The sequence below is a fragment of the Nycticebus coucang genome, chromosome 8 (assembly GCF_027406575.1).
Source record: "Nycticebus coucang isolate mNycCou1 chromosome 8, mNycCou1.pri, whole genome shotgun sequence".
NCBI lineage: Eukaryota > Metazoa > Chordata > Mammalia > Primates > Lorisidae > Nycticebus > Nycticebus coucang.
Window position 1 is genome coordinate 97,071,582 of NC_069787.1, and position 19,662 is coordinate 97,091,243.

The window sequence follows — 19,662 nt, forward strand, 5'->3', positions numbered from 1 at the left end:
CTCCAAATTTTATTCTACCAATCTATGTATGCTAGTCCTTATGCTAGTACCGTACTGTGTTGATTATTATAATTTTGTAGTAAGTTTTAAAATTGGAAAGTGTGAGTCTTCAAACTTTGTTTCTTTTTTTCAAGATTGTTTTGGCCATTCTGAGTCCCTTGAAATTTCATATGAATGTTATGATTAGCTTGTTCATTCTGCAAAGAAAAGCAGTAGGATCTGTTAGATCAACTTGGGGAGTATTAATTCTTCCCATCCACAAACACAGAATATATTTCCATTTATTTAGGTCTTTAATTTCTTTCAATAATGTTTTGTAGTTTCTTGGAACAAGTCTTGTACCCGCTTGGCTAAATTTGTTCCTGAGTATTGTATTCTTTTTGGTGCTATTATAAATGAAATTGTTTTCTTTCTTTCTCTCTCTCTCTCTCTTTCTTTCTTGACAGAGTCTCACTTTGTCACCCTCAGTAAAGTGCCATGGAGTAATAGCTCACAGCAACCTCAAACTCTTGGGAACAAGTGAGTCTCTTGCCTCAGCCTCCCAAGTAGCTGGGACTACAGATGCCAGTCACAATGCCTGGCTATTTTTTTGTTGTAGTTGTCATTATTGTTTAACAGGTCCAGGCCAGGTTTGAACCTGCCAGCCCCCAGTTTATGTGGCTGGCACCCTAACCACTGAGTACAGGTGCTGAGCCACCTGGCTATTTTTTAGAGAAAAGGTCTTGCTCTGGATCAGGCTGGTCTTGAACCCATGAGCTCAGGCAATCCTCCCACCTTGGCCTCCCAAGTTCTAGGATTATAGGTGTGAGCCACAAAATTGTTTTCTTAATTTCTTCTTTTTTCTTTCTTTCTTTCTTTTTTTTTTTTGTTTGTTTGTTTGAGACAGAGTCTTACTTTATTGCCCCTGGGTAGAGTGCTTTGGTGTCATAGGTCATAGCAACCTCAAACTCTTAAGCTAAAGTGATCCTCTTGCCTCAGCCTCCCAAGTAGGTGGGACTATAGGCACCCACCACAACGTCTGTCTTGTTTTTCCATTTTTAGTAGAGATGAGGTCTTACTCTTGCTTAGGCTGGTCTCAAACTCCTGAGCTCAAGCAATCTACCTGCCTTAGCCTTCCAAAGTGCTAGGATTACAGGCATGAGCCACCACACCTAGCCTCTCCCATGCAGCAACTCCCCAGAAAGAGGAGTCTTGGGGATCTAGTGGTGGCTGTGAGCAAGGTTTATTTCTATTGTTGGGATTGACTAACATAGATCATAGATTATAAGTAACCACTGAGTATCCTTGGGAATGTATTGTGTAAACTCCTAGGAAGTGATTTTTTTTTTGAAGAGTAGGATGTTTTCAACCATAGATAGTATAAATTGGAAGTGTATGCACCTTATTGGGCCAAAGAGAACTTAGTGACTTGTTCTCAGTAGTTGAATATCTGACCTCAGGACAATAGATGGGTCATACAACGTGACCAGCTGATTGGACTTGGAATTTGAGCAATTATCCTGAGAATCTTTGGGACTGTTTGAAGAGGGCAGGACAGGGTTAAAACAGGTGTCACTGGTTTAATTTAACATAAAGTGCTGAAATTACCCTATCTGTATCCGTACCTGATTCTTTTCCCCATCCTGGGGTATAATCACTGATGAGGGCCATTGGTTCAAACAGCTCCCTTTGTGGCCTGAATGGGATATAAGAGGAGCCCCAAGGCCCAGATGCCATAATAGGTGCATACTAAAGCCAACAACATGAACATTGGCCTCTTAGGACTCTGAATTTGTCTGTGGGTGGCCCCATGTGGACTCTTTCACTGAGGAAGCCCTCAAGATTAGGATGTGGAGATATCCAGCAAGTCAGGGTCTGCATCTGGGATTGTGAGGGCCATGACCAAGTTGTCTCCTCCTGATATTGATGATGCCTCTCAATTTTATTGCCTCTTCTCTTTTGGAAATTCATACTATGCCTTCCATGAGCACTAGTGCAACAATTTCTAGCTCTGGTGAGGGGAGGCGGGGAGGGATTATGAGTAGGAGGAATAAGCCATGCATTGAAGACACTATATGTGGGAATTTATTACTAGATTACCACCTATACCCGACTAGGTCACCAAATGGATATTAGAAGGCAAACCCAGCAATATTTTAAAGCTATAGGGGGAAGGGAGGAATTATTGAATAATATGTAGATAATGTAATTATTCCTCAATGAGAAGACATCTGATTTCCCTGAAATTACCAATGTGAACTATGTGGCTGAGTCTACACAATTATGGTGGAGGGGAATGGTAACCATATAGCCTAGAATTTGTTTGTTTTTTTTTTTTTATTTTTATTTTTATTTTTTTTTTTGTTTGTTTTCTTTTTTTTTATTGTTGGGGATTCATTGAGGGTACAATAAGTCAGTTACACTGATTGCAATTGTTAGGTAAAGTCCCTCTTGCAATCATGTCTTGCCCCCATAAAGTGTGACACACACTAAGGCCCCACCCTCCTCCCTCCATCCCTCTTTCTGCTCCCCCCCCCCATAAACTTAATTGTCATTAATTGTCCTCATATCAAGATTGAGTACAAAGGATTCATGCTTCTCCATTCTTGTGATGCTTTACTAAGAATAATGTCTTCCACTTCCATCCAGGTTAATACGAAGGATGTAAAGTCTCCATTTTTTTTAATAGCTGAATAGTATTCCATGGTATACATATACCACAGATATAGCCTAGAATTTGGTACAGTTAACCTGATCGGTAAAAGGGATGTCCACTTGGGCACTCATTATCCTTGCTTTAAGTTTTAAGCAACAAGGATTTTATGGTGCTTGCTAAAGCCGGGAGCCTGTGGGCAGTAGGGCAGATTGAAGCTCTACTGTATGCCCTGTCCAAGGGCCCACTGTTGGGCAGTGTGGGCCCTGAAGTGGGATCCTTGGTCCAAGTCCACCACCTCAGTAGGTCCAAACGGGGAATAAAATTTGATAAAAAAAAAAAATCAATAATCTGTTCAACCTCACTGTTCCTGGTGGAAGATCCAAGAAGGAGACCTATATCTGTGTCTATGGCAGTTATAGGAAGTGTTCACTGAGGGAGGATGTGAGTCAATAAAATCAATGCGCCATTGGGTAAAGGGGTCATCCCCTCAGGGAACTGAGATACTTTACAGTGTTTGGTTTGGGAGCATAACTCACAACTGGGGATGCCAAGCTTAGTTGTGAGGGAAATCCTTTGGCCATGGGTCCATATCATGTGGCCATGACACCTTCATGGTCTGCCAATGCACGGGCCCACTTAGCCACCATGAAGGATGTATGAAAGTGATGACTGACAAAGGCTGAAATAGAGGGATTCAAGACTGAGCTACAAGAGGATTTTTGTGGGGAGGGTGTAAGCTGCTATATGGAGGGTCGGGCCTCAGGAGCGATAGATGTGTTTAGACCAAAGTGGGTGGTGACTTGGATGGCAAGTGAGAGAGTCAGATTCACAGTTAAACATTGCTTCAAGTCTGGCACCACTGGTATGGGCTAAGACATGTATGACCTTAATGTGGGTTAGTGCCTTGGCTATATCTTTACAGATGGGGTCACCCCACAGGGGATGGCCTTGAATAAGGAACTTGTCTCTTTGCCATTTGCCTGACCAAACAGCTAACCCATTTGTGAGTACCCAAGAGTCAGCAAAAATATGGACTGAGGACCAGCTATGAGCTCCAGAATTCTGTACTACCAAGTGAACTGCAAGCTATGATCTGGCTTTGCCACTTTTTATAAGAGTATCCTGCTGGTGGAATGATAGGTACCTACTCTCCAATGGTGATCTCCATCTGCTCCCTGTCCATGAAGTATTCCGCCCTCCTTCCGCATCTGTCCAGCTCTTTCCAAGGGTTTCTCCATGTGGCTAGTAGTTTTGACAATGAGGGTACCATTGCTAGTTCTTTTAGGGTTGTGGGCAGGGGGTCTGAGGAGCAGGGAAGCCACATCCTCTTGTAATTTGGTAAGACCTGCTGAGTCAGGTTTGGCTCTTTCCTGAAGGTACCATCTCCATCTTAACAAGGAGGTGGTTGTGGTTGTACAGAGCCACTGTTTTTGGAGGCACCACAAACCCATGCCGTTATGGGAATCTGGGTGCCTTTGACCATTAAGTACTGTGTCTGTGAGCATGCCTAATATGTAGCTAAAAGCTGGCGCTCTAGAGCTGTGGGGGTTTGTTTTGTTGTTGTTGTTGTTGTTTTGTGAGACAGAGTTTCACTCTGTTGTCCTGGTAGAGCTTCATGGAGTTATAGCTCCCAGCAACCTCAAACTCTTGGGCTCAAGCGATCCTCTTGCCTCAGCGTCCCAAGTAGCTGGGACTACAGGCATCCAGCACAATGCCTGGCTATTTTTAGAGATGGGGTCTTACTGTGGCTCTGGCTCAGGCCAGTCTTGAACTCTTGAGCTCAAGCAATTCATCTGCTCGGCCTCCCAGAGTGCTAGGAATACAGGCATGAGCCACCGCACCCAGCCCTTTAGAGCAGTATTTTTCAACCTTTATCTCACAGCACACTTGAACCTAAAGTTAAACTTCTGTGGCCTACTTAAACTATGTTGATAAAAAAAACAAAAAAAGGAGCAGTGTGAAGAAGAGGAGGCGAGAACGACCCCCGGACCGACCAAAGCTCGCGCGTCGCTGCATCCCTGCGTACAGCGCCTACGTCCCGCCGCCGTTGCCACCATGCCCAAGAGAAAGGCTGAAGGGGATGCTAAAGGAGATAAAGCCAAGGCAAAGGACGAACCACAGAGAAGATCCGCAAGGTTGTCTGCTAAACCTGCTCCTCCAAAGCCAGAGCCCAAGCCTAAAAAGGCCCCTGCAAAGAAGGGAGAGAAGGTACCCAAAGGGAAAAAGGGAAAAGCTGACGCTGGCAAGGAGGGGAATAACCCTGCAGAAAACGGAGATGCCAAAACAGACCAGGCACAGAAAGCTGAAGGTGCTGGAGATGCCAAGTGAAGTGTGTGCATTTTTGATAACTGTGTACTTCTGGTGACTGTACAGTTTGAAATACTATTTTTTATCAAGTTTTATAAAAATGCAGAATTTTGTTTTACTTTTTTTTTTTTTTTTTTAATCTATGTTGTTAGCACACAGAACACTTCATTGTTTTTTGGGAAAGGGGCATATGTCACTAATAGAATGTCTCCAAAGCTAGATTGATATGAGGGAAAATGTTTTTCCCTCTAGTTTTGAGAGACTTCCTCTTGGCTCCCAAGAGGAGGGATTCCCTGATGTTGACACACAGCTACCTTGGCACAAATGCCTTGTGGTATGGAAAAACTAATTTGTTTTTATGTCCTATTCTCCCTCAGTCTTCAGCATAGTCTTAACTCCCTTAAACCCAGTCACCTCTTGGGACCTGACTCCCAATAATTGGTTACCAGTATATCAAGGAATCTGGACTTTTTCAATAATACCACTGAGATGCATCCCTCAAAAGAGCAGCGGTTCCATTTGTAGATTGTTGGATCTTCAGATAAATTCTACCATTTTCATTTCATTTCCTGAAAGTTAGGGTCGGCTTGTGAAAAGTTGTTAAACAACATGCTAAATGTGAAATGTCAACCCTCACTCTAAACTTCCCTGTTCAGAGCATCAAATGAAGACTTCATTGGGTTTTATAGTGGCTTTCTGATTTTTGGTAGAACATTGAAGAAGGGAGTTTGAAAGTTGTTGTATACTGTTAACGATCGACTGCCCATGTCCTGCCTGAAATACCATGATTGTTTATGAAAAGTATCTTTAATAAAGCTGGATACAGTTTGGCTTGGAAAAAAAAAAAAAAGTGATTGGGCAGCACCTGTGGCTCAACGGAGTAGAGCGCTGGCCCCATATGCCAGAGGTGGCAGGTTCAAACCCAGCCCCAGCCAAAAAAAAGCTATCAACTAAACTTAGGAAATAATAATTGGGGCGGCGCCTGTGGCTCAGTCGGTAAGGCACCGGCCCCATATACCGAGGGTGGCAGGTTCAAACCCAGCCCCGGCCAAACTGCAACCAAAAAATAGCCGGGCGTTGTGGCAGGCGCCTGTAGTCCCAGCTACTCGGGAGGCTGAGGCAAGAGAATCGTGTAAGCCCAGGAGTTGGAGGTTGCTGTGAGCTGTGTGAGGCCACGGCACTCTACCGAGGGCCATAAAGTGAGACTCTGTCTCTACAAAAAAAAAAAAAAAGTGAATAAACACTGTGTTTTGAACTTCTTTGGAAAACAGTTTTATTAATGATCTTTAAATTTTTGCATCACGCCTAAGATCCTCTCACAGCACACTTGGTGAAAACATTGCTTTAGAAGAGACTAGCTGCAGAGGGCAGCCACTAGGTTTAAAAACCCATGGGCAATCAGGAAGGCCCATGTTTGGTCCAGAGACTCCAGGACACATTATTCAAAATGGCCAATGCCTCCACTCAGAAGGAGGAGCCAGGGTGAGCTAAAAGCAGGGCCTGATGGATGGCTCTGTGTGCCATCTCTATAGCCTGTAGCTGAGTTTCCCTGTGGGAGACTGTTAAGAGTTGGTGCTTAACCCCGTAGAGAACCTCCCTGCCCTTTGAAGACCAGCTGCTACCACACAATTTTATAGCTGTGGCCAGCCCCTGTATTTTATGAGGAGCAATGACATTTATTTATAAATGAGTTTTCACTCTGGTTCACCTCACCATCTTGTCCAATAGTCCCATAAAAGGATATCATCAATATAATGTCATGTTGTCCAAGGAGACACTTGAAGGGTATATAGGTCTTGGCAGCACATGTTTTGAGCAAGGCACATTATTTAGGATGATCCATGGGCAACAGAGGAAGTGTATATTGGGTCCTTCAAAGGCAAAGGCCAACTGTGGCTGGGATTTCATGGCAATCAGGAGTGCATAAAACACTCTGGCCAAATTGACTATAGCTGAAGAATTCTCTGGGCACATTATAACCTTTATCAGTTGAACTGTGTTAGGAATTGGGGCTTTAGTGGGGGGAACCTATGCATTTAAATTATGGCAATCAAATCTTAAGTGCCACTTACTAGTAGAGGGCTTTAATACCCTTCACACGGGAGAGTTAAAGGGGAGGTAGTGTGTTTCACAACTCCTTCCTGAAGTGGGTCCTGAATGACCAGGCAAAAGCCTCGTCCTCTGTCTCAGCTGGCACTGGGGAGTACTGACATTTGTAATCAGTGACAAACTTACAGATTCCCATCATGGGTTTGTTCTAGCTCCAGGGTGTTCCCATCCACCCCTGTGAAGGGGTGAGGAAGAGCAGCAACAACCACTGAAAAATATTTTAGGAAGATTATCTCAATTGTAACATCTGGGGGAGCTGGGTGCCTTCTACTACTTTATCTGATAGCCCCTGGCATTTAAAGGCTTTTCCCTTTCTGTGTTTTGAGGGGTTTCCTGATAGGACAGTTACCAATCAGCGCCAAGAACTGTGCATGATTATGGGCATCTCAATGTATAGTAAGGAGGTCTATGGGTGATTGTCTTTAAGAGATGGGACAAGTTTCAAGTCACTGCTGTATCTCTACGGAAGGTGTGAGGAAAATAAGGAAAGTTGACTAAACTTAGCATGAGTGACTCCATCTTTGCTCACTTGCTGACCTTGGCATCTCACGCTGTTTTGGGATGAAAGCCAAGGTCTCTTATCTAAGTGTCTTTGAAAATCTCAGTGTCTAGAGGTTGTTTACTCCCTTCAGGGGGACTTGGCCATTCTGCCGGAAGGGATGATAAACATTCTCAGGCTTTTCGCTCACATTTGAGTTGTATGCAACCACCTTATTCTTTTGAGCAATAAAAGGGGGAGCCCCCAGAACAGCGACTTTCTTAGCTTTCCCCCTTTTCCAGTCCCTATGTTGAATCTTAGCTTGAAGTCTCAACCATGGAGTGGACGCATTGCCTGGGACCAGTTCCAATTCAGACTCTGGTTGGCTGTTCTTAGGACTTCCCAGCTTGTGAGCCCAGATGGAGGTGTTCCTCTGATTTGGTGAATGTATTATAGTTGTATATAACTTTTCTTTACTGGCTTTTGAATGCACCTCATAGCAGAATCCTGCCTGCTAATGCATTTCTCAAGTTCATGTGGTTGTTTATAACTTTGTGGACAAATGTCACAGAGTTGGAACCCTGCCTGCGGATGCATTCCACAGGCTCATGTGCTGATTGTAATTGTAACTTTTCCCTCTCACTGATCTTATATGTGCTTTTTAATCTTTTGTATAATTTTAGTTTGTTTCTAGTCTGTTATATAATCTTATCCATCCAATAAATCCATCTTGCTTTGGAAGCTTAGAGAGTGCTCATGTCCTTTTGTTTTTAAAAGAATTATAGAAGAGGGCCGGGTGGTTGCCTCTTGAAGAGGTTGAGGTGTGGGCCCTCTGCCTCACCTGTGGGGACCTGGATTGAATAGGATTGGTTCTTTCAGGGGAACCCATAATGACTTAAAGAAAAAAGAAAAATATTGAACACTTCATTTCAGCTTTGCAAATGAGTAAATGTCTTAGTATTTTTTTAAAAAAGTTTTTATTAATTTCCAATAAGGTAAGACTTTTAGTAGTTTTGTTTTTGTTTTTCTTTTTTTTCTTCTTTTTCTTCTTCTTCTTCCTATTTATTTATTTTTTTTAGAAACCAACAGTGCACTGTTAATTAAGAATAGGAGCCATGCAGGGCACATATGTCTCTTCAGCTAGCAAGTATCCTCCTGTTCCACTGTGCTCTAGGTGATGGGGCAGAATGTCCCAGGGCACCAAGGCCCATTCCTCTGGGGTCAGACATAAGAGACATACAGCCAGGAGGAAAGGATATTTTTCCACAAAACAAAGTCTCAGCAACAGACATGGGATCTCTAAATAGTCACAAAGAGAGGCTAATCCTTTGCCTAATTGCTGATGCCAGGGTAGAAGGTGTTTTGGAGTTTACTCAAGTGGTTGAGAGGGAGGGAGGGTGGTGCTTTGGACTTGGAGAAGGAAGTGGAATCAGGCCAGGAAGACGACATCCAGGGAGGAGTAAGTTGGCTGAGGACACTCAGAATCTCCTGGGTAGGAGGATCCCTAGGGCCACCAGGGACTAGAAATGGGGAACATTTTAAATTTCTAAGAGCGGGTGAAAGGTCTCAAACAGCTCATTTAAGCAAGAAGGGCAGAGGCAGATGGGCCTAAGAAGGCAGCAGTGGGGAGATACTGCAAGAGTGGCCTCCTGGCCATACTGAATGGGAAGAAAGGCTCGATTCCAGGGAGGGGGGCTGCCCTGGCATGAGCCCAAGGATGTCTGGAACCCCCTGTTTCTTCAGGATTAACACAGATGTCTACTATGGTCTCTTCTACCTGTGCTTGGACCCTGGCAGCATCTTGCATGCAGCACTCTCCCCTTGGGCTTCCCTTTCCAGGGAAGGGTCCCTGCAGGCCAGGCCCAAGGCAAATACCATCTCCAGTGGGCAGGGTGAAGGAAGGGCCTGGCGCTGGCATGGTGTGACTGTGCATCAGGAAGAGGCAGAGTTCTCCCTATGAAACTTCCACAAAACAGCAATGGCAGGGCCAAAGGAGGCTTTTACCTGCATGTGGTCTCAGATCCAGGCTGGCATTTTGGCCAGGATTGGAGCAAAGCATAGCTCTGTTCTAGGAGCACTCTGCTGGCAAAATCCCACTGGTGCCTGATGGCCCTGACTATGGACTCGTTGACAGTTTTCATGTACAGGTTCTCCACTAAAGTTTCTCTGGTCTTCTGGTAGGTGTCTGATCCAAGTAAGCCATCTTCTCTTGTAGCTCTGGAGAGCTAACCTTGGGGTAGGGCATGGCCACCATCACCACACACCAGCCTAAGCTAGCAGACAAATCGATCCCTTCACTTATCTTTCTTCCAACTATTGAGAGAGGAGCAGGGTGCCTGCCACCCAGCCTCTTGCCTGGCCACAGCACTCAATGCACTTGGAAAACTGTCAGCACTGCTCCACTTGCTTTGCACTCTTGGGTTCCTGGAAAATCTTCTTGGCGGTCAGGTGGCACAGTGGGCTACTCTTTTCCCAGTTGTATGGACTTGATGCCGGTATTCATAGGAAGGGAAGAAACAGACCATTCCTCCTGGATCCACATTGCACAGCTTACATACAACATGCCTTACTGAATGGGAAGAAAGACTTGATCATATGCAGCAGCTCCCTGAGCTGGTACATGAATTCCAGTGGCTGGTTGGAGATGCTGCTGCAGATGATGATGGGCAGGAGGTTGTCTGGAGGGATCACATGATCAGAGGAAAACTCCATAACTTGCTCAGCTTCCACCCTAGCACCGACCAGCAAATGGTCCCAGAAATCAGACATTGGCTACAGGGTGCCCCTGGCAATGACCATAGCCCAGTATTCCTCCACTACTTGAGCAAAGTGAATGGCTGGATTCATCATGAAGAATTTGAGGCTTCTCTGAGCAAGGCTGCCTTGGTGGCTCAGGATAACCCTGCTGTCCTGCTTGGCTGTGGTGAGGGCTGTGAGGAAGCCTTTGATGTGCATTAGTGGGGAAGCAGGGGCCCTGGCCTGGCCCTTATCCACAGGGGCTGTAGGGACCTTAGTCACCCTGGGTTGCAGGGATTCCTGAATTCCAGCCAGTCTGGGCTGCTCTTGGGAGGAGAGGACCACTCCATATCCTTCTGTGAAGCTGAAGAGCTTTCTGACCATGTTCTCCCAGTACCGCTGCACCTTAAACAGGTTGATGTTTTCAATCTAGCACTGAAATGGAAAGTCGATGATGGTCTTCAACTCTGTTCCTGTCTGCAGGAGGCTGAGGTTTTGATTAATGTTCCCTTCCAGCATGGATACAAACTTTTCCAGCACATACAAGATCTGTTTAATGTACATCAGGTTCTTTACCTTCAGACAGTTCCATATAGTTCCATATACTGGAGCAACTGGGAATGGGCCTGGCAGAGCTGGGGACTGCCGACCTTGGTGCTGAGGTTGGCTGAGATGGCGTCTATCAGGTTGTGTGCCCCATGGATGATCACCACCTGGCCCTGCAGCTGGATGCCCACTGCCTGCCAGGTAGCTGTGTATAGTAGCATCTGGTAGGGCAGCACCACCAGCAGGGCTGCAGGAATGGCAAACTGTCTCCTGTAATAGGAATAGGCCTGGGCCTCCTTCCCAAGGGCCGTCAGCTGCTCAATGTCCTTCACCTCTGCCAGGATCTCATAGTTGTAGTTGTAGAAGGGCAGGCAGCCCGCTTCTCCTTTCCAGCTTCACTCCTCTTCTCATGTTTGCTTTTCTGAATGTCCCTGCAGTGGTTGTTAATGAGCTGTACAGAGCCCAGGCTCTTCATATCTTCGTTTACACAAAAGTTCTGCCAAGAGCTGAGGAAGACAAGCTGAATGTCTTTGCCAAAGGGGCTCTTCTGTACTTCGTGCAAACTGTGCTGACTGGGAGTGTGTCTGACTGCAGTAATAAATTTTAGTCATGTGTTCTTCCTCCAGGTCATCCTCATCCTCATCTTGAGCTGTTCTTTTCTCCTCATTGCTCTCATATTTGGCAAGAACCAGCTTTCCTCCCCAGACTCCAGCTGCTCCAGCTGCTCAGCCCCCGTTCCTGCTGCCAGCTTCTCCCTGCTGAGATGGAGGAGACTCTCCATGTCCTCTTCCTCCTGTCTCAGGCACTTGGCTGTGCACTTGATCTGCAAGTCGTGATGGATCTGCTGCAGGCACTCTTCTCACTTCCTCCTCCGGATCTGCTCCTCCTTCAGTCAGTCCTCCAGGCCCCTTTCTTCTTTTGTCTGCACAGACTGAGTAACCCAGTCTGGTTCTCCAGCAGGCCTTGGAGTGTCTGAGGCCTCTCCACAGAAAGATGAGAGAAATGGGGGTGGGTCTTTCTCATCCTGTGAGGGGCCATTTTTAGTCTCCAGGAGATGTGTCTCTTTTTGGTGCTGCTTCTGTTCAAAGTCACGAGCCAGGAGAGAACCCCACAAATAAGACTTAAATACTTTCTAGTGCCAGCTGGACTCCAAATATCCCAATATTGCCAACTCTAAAACCTGGTACAGCTGCGCCATGGAGTCATTCTAGATGGGCTAGGGTGTGAAGGGAATGGGGAAATGGATGTCATGAATCTTCTGAATTGTATCAGCCATGGTCCTTTCTAATAGTCCTACAAAAGGCTCAGAGACATACAGCCTCTTGAAGACATCCAGCCCTGGGGTCAAAGCTCTGCCTGTAATTAGTTTTGCAGAAATCTTCTCTCATGCCTCTGCATGGCAGCATTCACGTGCCAAAGCTTCTTCACTTTATCCTAGTATGAAGACTGCTTCACCAGCAGGACTGCTTGCTTAACTGAAGCAAGGCGGGCCAGGAACCAGAGCCAGTGCTGCCAAATTCTAATTCTCTAAAACCATAGCCGTGCTCAGTCAACTTCAGCCCTTAGGAGAGAATATGGCATTTTTCTATTTTTTTAAGTGATTTTTGATCAGGCATACAATGTGAATTAATCAGATCAGAGTTAATTAGGGTGTCCATCACTCCAGGATTTATCATTTCTTTGTGTTAAGAATATTCCAATTCTATTATTTTAGTTATTTTAAAATATACCCTAACTTAATGTTGATTAGTTTTTTATGCTATCAAATATTGTCCATTCTAATTATATTTTTGCATCTATTAGCCATCCTCATTTTGTCCCCTTCTCACTATCTTTCCCATCTAGTAACCATCATTTTGCTCTCTGTCTCCATGAGAGCAATTGTTTTTAATATTTAGTTCCCACATAGGAGTGAGAACTTGTGAATTTGTCTTTCTATGCTTGGCTTATTTCACTTAACATAATGTTCTCAAGTTCTATCCATGTTGCTACAAAAGGCAGGATTTGATTCTTTTTTGTGGCTATATACAAATATTCCATTGTACATGTATGTATGTACCACAATTTATTTCTTTATCCATTCATCTGGTGATGGACACTTACTGGTAGGTTGATTCTAAATCTTGGCTATTGTGAACAGTGTCATAATAAGCATGGGAGTGCAGACATCTTTTTGAAATACTGGATTTCCTTCTTTTGGATATGTACCTAGCAGTGGGATTGCTGGATCACATGGTAGTTCTAGTTTTAGTTTTCTGAGGAGCCTCCATAATGTGCTCCATATTGGTTGCACTAATTCATATGACTTTTATTAGTTTTAAAATTGATATAATCACTGTAAATACTTATAAAACTTCTATGTTTTGTTGTTGTTTTTAAGCTTTTTCTGTGGCCAAGTACATGCCAAATCTTTATTGATATTCTGCAGACATATGAAAAGATCGTTTGGAAGATGTTAAGTTCTGTGTCTGCGGAATTTTGTTTGATGATTACTGTTACTCAATTCCCCTATGTGCTTACTTTTTGGCTACTGATATTGAAATCTCTTACAATAATGATCACATTCTCCTTGTCTTTCATTGTTTTAATAGTTTGTTAATTGATTCTTTGGGATTTTTAAAGTAGATGACCACATCAGTTATAAACACTGACAACCTTGTAGTTTTTTTACTCCCCATTTCCCAATGTTTGTATATGTTTGTTTCTTTCCTTTTGCTTTAGTTTTTTTTTGGGGGGGTGGGGTGGGAGGTTATTGTTTATTTTAGATGGAGTCTCACTCTAGAATGCTATGGCATAAGCCTAGCTCACAGCAACCTTGAATTCCTGAGTTCAGGCTATTCTCTTGCCTCAGCCTCCCTAGCAGCTGAGACTGCAGGCTCTTGCCACATGCCTGGCTAATTTTTTTTTTTTTCCTATTTTTAGTAGAGACAGGGTCTCTCTCTTGCTCAGGCTGGTCTCCTGAGCTCAAGGGATCCTCCTGCTGGGCCTCCCAGAGTGCTAGGATTATAGGTGTGAGCCACACCCAGACTGTTTCTTTCTTTACTTTTGCACAAAAACTCAAGTACAATGTTAGAAGGCATTGGGCACTGGGCACTGCTGCTCCCTCTGACTTTAATGGAAATTCTTCTTATGTTTTCCCACCAATAAGGATGTTTGCAGGAGTTTTATTTTATCTAGCCTTAACAAATTAAGTATCTACCTATTTCAATGTGTTAATAGTTTTTTTTTAAATCAAGACTTCTACTAAATGCTTTTCATTTTATAACAGCAGAGACCTCCTTACAGTGGTGGACCATGGCTATACGTCAAGCTACCTGTGAAGAAAGAAAAGCACTTTTCTCTGAGGAATGTGAGTCATTTTAACTTACCAGGCCCAGACAAATATTAAAATGAGTCAGCAATCATGTCTCCACTTTGGGAATCATGTTCATCTCTTGAAAATGCTGCCAAGAGGCCTAATAACGCTACTCTAGACACTATAACCCACATGCTATAGTTCAGGCATCCTCAAACATTTTAAACATGGGGCCAGTTCACTGTCCCTCAGACCATTGGAGGGCCAGACTATAGTTTAAAAAAAAAACAAACTATGAACAAATTCTTATGCACACTGCACATACCTTATTTTGAAGTAAAAAAACAAAACGGGAACAAATACAATCACACCACCTCATGTGGCCTGCAGGCCACAGTTTGAGGACCCTGGCGAGTATAACAGTGTATAGCCAATCAATGTTGTTTCTGGAAACCAGTGAAAATTCCTGACAATTTTGTATTAGCTTACATCTTGTTCTTCCCCTTTGCCTTTAAAAACCTGCCTGTAACAAAAGCTGAACATAGCTCATATCTATGGTTACTTGGTTTGAGATTTCCAAACAGCTTCCTCACTTTGGCTCAAATGAACTCTTTAAATTAGATTATGTGCCCCAGTCTCTTCCTTTCAGGTCCTGGCACCTGACACCTGTAGGGAAGGTTAAACTTTCCCTCTGAAGTTTCGATAATTGACTCTGCTGAAATAAACTAAGAATATATAGATTAACAGGAGAAAAGATGCACAAATTTATTAGTATGCAAGCACATGGGAGTCATACAAAGTATGAAACTCAAAGAAGGGCCAGATGGTTGAAGCTTAAATACCCTCTTCATAAAAGAGAAAGAAGTAGGGGATATAGGCAATTTTAGAGGAAGAGTAAATAATTTTTGAGGGAGATGAATGGGCTTGAAGAACAGACAGTAGCCTAAAACAAAGTTCCTCTGCGCTCTAGGGGAGGTGGCAAGAAGTTACAGGAAATTGAGGGACAGAACAGCAAGTGCAAACAAAGGTTGTCTTATTATGAGGGTAGAGTTTCTCAAGTGGTAGCCCTCAGAATAGATGAAAACTATTCAGACTGAATCTTTAGTTTCTTCTCCAGTGATTAATTTTCCCATTTGGGTGCAAGAATTGAAAGCAGTCGTGTTTCTTTGGGAAGAACTCTCAGTGAGGTGGGGGAATTTCAGAGAAAGCCTTCCCTGTATTTGGCAAGGAAGAAATAAGGGAAGGTCAGAGACATCTTGATTCTGAGGTAGCTTGTAAGTCCTTCCAGTTTCCTTTCATTCAAACTGCTCAGGATACCAAAGCATGACACATTGGGGTATTGTTTTCTGAGACCCTAACACACCTGAGCCCCTTCCACATGTTTGGGGATTCCCCACCTTACCTTTCTTGGTGGGACACAGCCTGCCTCTAATTACAGAGCCCAAAATACCAATGTCTTACTTTCTCAACTCTCCTGGCTTCTGGGACAGACATGTGACCTGATGCAATCAAATGCACCCCAGAGGGATTTTTCAGTCTGCAGCTTGGAATCCAGAGAATGAAGCTACTAGGTTCTCTGTGCTGGTGGTGGAGTTCTTAGCACACTGGTTCTAAGACATGACATTTCCTGTGATTCTGGGTGAGTTGTTCCTCTTTGCTTTGTCTGTTTTCTGAGCTTTGTCCCTGGGCTTCCTGACAATTTGGTGAGCTTCTAAATATTGTTTCAGTACATTTATATTCTGCTGAAATATATATAAATCAGTGTTTGTTATTTCTAGTTAAAGCCAATTCCCAATGTATTTACATTTATGGGATACGTCCTACTCATTTAAGTGTTGTTTTAAATCACCATCGGATGCAGTTTGTTAATATTCATAACCCGCGTCTGCAAATCAGATTGGCTAATTGTTTGCTGGCATTCTAAAGTAAGAATCTTCCTAATCTTATTTGAGTGTCAAGTAGGTGCAAACTCCTTTTTTTTTTTTTTTTTTTTCAAGAGACAGAGTCTCACTTTGTCGCCCGCCCTCGGTAGAGTGCTGTGGTAGAGTGCCTCAGAGTCACACCCACAGCAACGTCCAGCTCTGGAGCTTAGGCAATTCTCTTGCCTCAGCCTCCCGAGCAGCTGGGACTACAGGTGCCCACCACAACGCCTGGCTATCTTTTTGTTGCAGTTTGGCTGGGGCTGGGCTTGAACCCACCACCGTATAGGAGGCCAGTGCCCCACTCACTGAGCCACAGGTGCCACCCAGTAGGTGTAAACTTTTAGGAATATTTTTGTTAGAAAAAATTTTACAGTAGAATTGCTCCATCAAAGGGTCTGTGCATTTTGTTTGAATGGACATTGTCTAATTGCTATCCAAGGAAATTTTGCCAGTTTACGTTCTGACCAACAATACATAATACTGCCTATTTCCCTCCACCCTTGCCAACACAAAGGACATATTACCAAGCTGTTTAATTTTTTTAAGGGTGAGTCTAGCATCCTTGCTAGATTCAGAATCTTCTCCCTCCACATCCAGCTGTTTAGTTTTCTAAGAACTGTTTGTAGTCTTTGACTAAGTGGCTGGTTTTTCTTTTCATGTCTTTGGGGGTGGGGTGGGGTGGGGAGGGTTCTTTGTTTAACCCTTTGTCCTACAGTGATAGTTTGAAGTTTAAACTCAGTACCCCTTGATATTGATTTGAATGGCTGTTGAAACCAGAAAAGACTCTCACAAAGATCTTTGGCATTGTTGGCCCTGCCTTCTAATTGAAGGCAGCCGCTCTCTGTTGGAAATGCCATATTCCCTAATGATGATCAGCTGTTCTTACTAACCACTCAGAAGGTATTGTATTGTAATATTTTTGACAAATGGATCCAGAACCAATGCCACTTTTTATTTTTGGAAGGTAAGTAAGTGGTAAGTAGGTGAGGAAATTATATTTCCAAAGTATCAAGTGTTTGTCTATGAGAGTTTTTTTGAGTGAACCACATTCCTCTTGGAGCAACACAACCAGATAAAGAAGGAAACATTTTAAAATGTCTGTTTTCTTTTTTCCCATTTTAGGTTTTGTTTATTTAAAAAATTAATAGTACAAGTGTTTTTTGCTACATCGATAAATCGTATCGAGCTAAATAAAGTCAGGGTAGCCATCAATAGAACAGTGTATCTTGTACTTGATAGGTATATTTTTATCCTTTCCCCTTCTTAGTTTCCATAAAATCCATTATTGCTCTTTATAACCATACATATCTTTAGTTTAGCTTCTACTTACAAGAACATGTGGTGTCTGTTTTTCATTCCTGAGATATTTTGCTTAAGATAACCACTTGCAGAAGAATGAAATTGGATCTCTATTTCTCACCATACACAAAAATTAACTCAGAACTTATTAAAGACTTAGACCTGAAACCATGAAAATTCTGGAAGGAAATGTAGATTCTTCTGGACATTGGCCTATGCAAAAAATTTACAGGTAAGACCCTAAAAGTAAATATAGCAACAACAAAAATAAATAAATGGAATTTAGTAAACTAAAGTTTTGCACTGCAAAGGAAATAATCAGCAGAGTAAATAGATAACCTACAGAATGGGAGAAAATATTTACAAACTATACATCTGAAAAAGGGCTAATATCCAGAATCTACAAAGAACTCAAACCAGTTGGAAAAAAGCAAATGACCCCATCAAAATGTGGGTAAAAGACAGGACTAGACTCTTCTCAAAAATAGACAAATGGCCAAAAACATAAAAAATGCTCAACATCACTAATTATCAGGGAAATGCAAATTGAAATCACAAAATATACCACCTTACCCCCTAAAGTCAAAAAATAATAAATGCTGGCGTGGTTTTGGTGAGAAGGGAATGCTTATACACTGTTGGTGGGAATGTAAGCTTGTACAGCTACAGCCACTATGGAACTTTTTAGTTCCTCAAAGAACTAAAAGTAGATCCAGCAATCCCACTGCTGGGTATCTACCCAAAGTAAAATAAGTCATTTTATAATTGATTATTGTGGTACAATTCACAACAGCAAAACTAAGGAATCAACTTCAGTGTCCATCAACTAATGAGTAGATTTTAAAAGTATAGTGTATATATATATACTATGGAGTACTACTCAGCCATAAAAAGGAATAAAATAATGTCTTTGCAGTAACTTGGATAGAACTGGAGACCATTATTCAGGAATGGAAAAATCCTTTTTTCTTTCTTTCTTTTTTTTTAATTCTTTGAGCTTTTCTTTATTTTCCAAATAGTCTACAATAAACAAATACAACTCTTATGTAACAAATGACCAACTAATGGTTACATGAAAAAATGTAAGTCAGATGAAAGGTTCATATTTAAAAGAAAAAGAAATTTTAAATGATGAAGCAAACATCACCCTGATACCAAAACCAGGAAATGACCCAACCAAAAAGGAGAATTTCAGACCAATCTCACTCATGAATATGGATGCAAAAATTCTCAACAAAATCCTAGCCAATAGATTACAGCTTACCATCAAAAAAGTCATACATCATGATCAAGTAGGTTTCATCCCAGGGATGCAAGGCTGGTTTAACATACGCAAGTCCATAAACGTTATCCACCATATTAACAGAGGCAAAAATAAAGATCACATGATCCTCTCAATAGATGCAGAAAAAGCATTTGATAAAATTCAGCATCCTTTTCTAATTAGAACACTGAAGAGTATAGGCATAGGTGGCACATTTCTAAAACTGATTGAAGCTATCTATGACAAACCCACAGCTAATATTTTACTAAATGGAGTAAAACTGAGAGCTTTTCCTCTTAGAATTGGAACCAGACAAGCTTGTCCTCTGTTACCTTTACTTTTCAACATAGTGCTGGAAGTTCTAGCCAATACAATTAGGCAAGACAAGGAAATAAAGGGAATCCAAATGGGAGCAGAGGAGGTCGAACTCTCCCTCTTTGCTGATGACATGATCTTATACTTAAAGAATCCCAAAGACTCAACCACAAGACTCCTAGAAGTCATCAAAACATACAGTAATGTTTCAGGATATAAAATCAATGTCCACAAGTCAGTAGCCTTTGTATACACCAATAACAGTGAAGATGAGAACCTAATTAAGGGCACAACTCCCTTCACCATAGTTTCAAAGAAAATGAAATACCTAGGAATATACCTAACGAAGGAGGTGAAGGACCTCTATAAAGAAAATTATGGAATCCTCAGAAAGGAAATAGCAGAGGATTTTAACAAATGGAAGAATACACCATGCTCATGGATGGGCAGAATCAACATTGTTAAAATGTCTATACTTCCCAAAGCAATCTACCTATTCAATGCCATACCTATCAAAATACCAAGATCGTACTTTCAAGATTTGGAAAAAATGATTCTGCATTTTATATGGAACCAGAAAAAAACCCATATAGCTAAGGCAGTTCTTAGTAATAAAAATAAAGCTGGGGGCATCAGCATACCAGATTTTAGTCTGTACTACAAAGCCATAGTGATCAAGACAGCATGGTACTGGCACAAAAATAGAGACATAGACACTTGGAATCGAATAGAAAAACCAAGAAATGAAACTAACAT

The 19,662-nt window shown here is 42.5% G+C and overlaps 1 protein-coding gene and 1 pseudogene across 1 annotated transcript; one reads left to right on the plus strand and one right to left on the minus strand.

The window, feature by feature from the left end:
- Positions 1-4,586: 4,586 nt before the first annotated feature.
- LOC128591976 (non-histone chromosomal protein HMG-17) lies at positions 4,587-5,772 on the plus strand. Its single transcript, XM_053599799.1, has one exon. The coding sequence runs from the start codon at positions 4,691-4,693 to the stop codon at positions 4,961-4,963; it is 273 nt and encodes a 90-aa protein (XP_053455774.1). The 5' UTR covers positions 4,587-4,690; the 3' UTR covers positions 4,964-5,772.
- Positions 5,773-9,461: 3,689 nt separating this feature from the next.
- On the minus strand, positions 9,462-11,592 carry LOC128591404 (putative ATP-dependent RNA helicase DDX11-like protein 8; annotated as a pseudogene).
- Positions 11,593-19,662: the final 8,070 nt, after the last annotated feature.

Bases quoted from the DNA above. Each gene is read 5' to 3' on its own strand.
- LOC128591976 (XM_053599799.1), top strand. From the start codon at position 4,691: ATGCCCAAGAGAAAGGCTGAAGGGGATGCTAAAGGAGATAAAGCCAAG.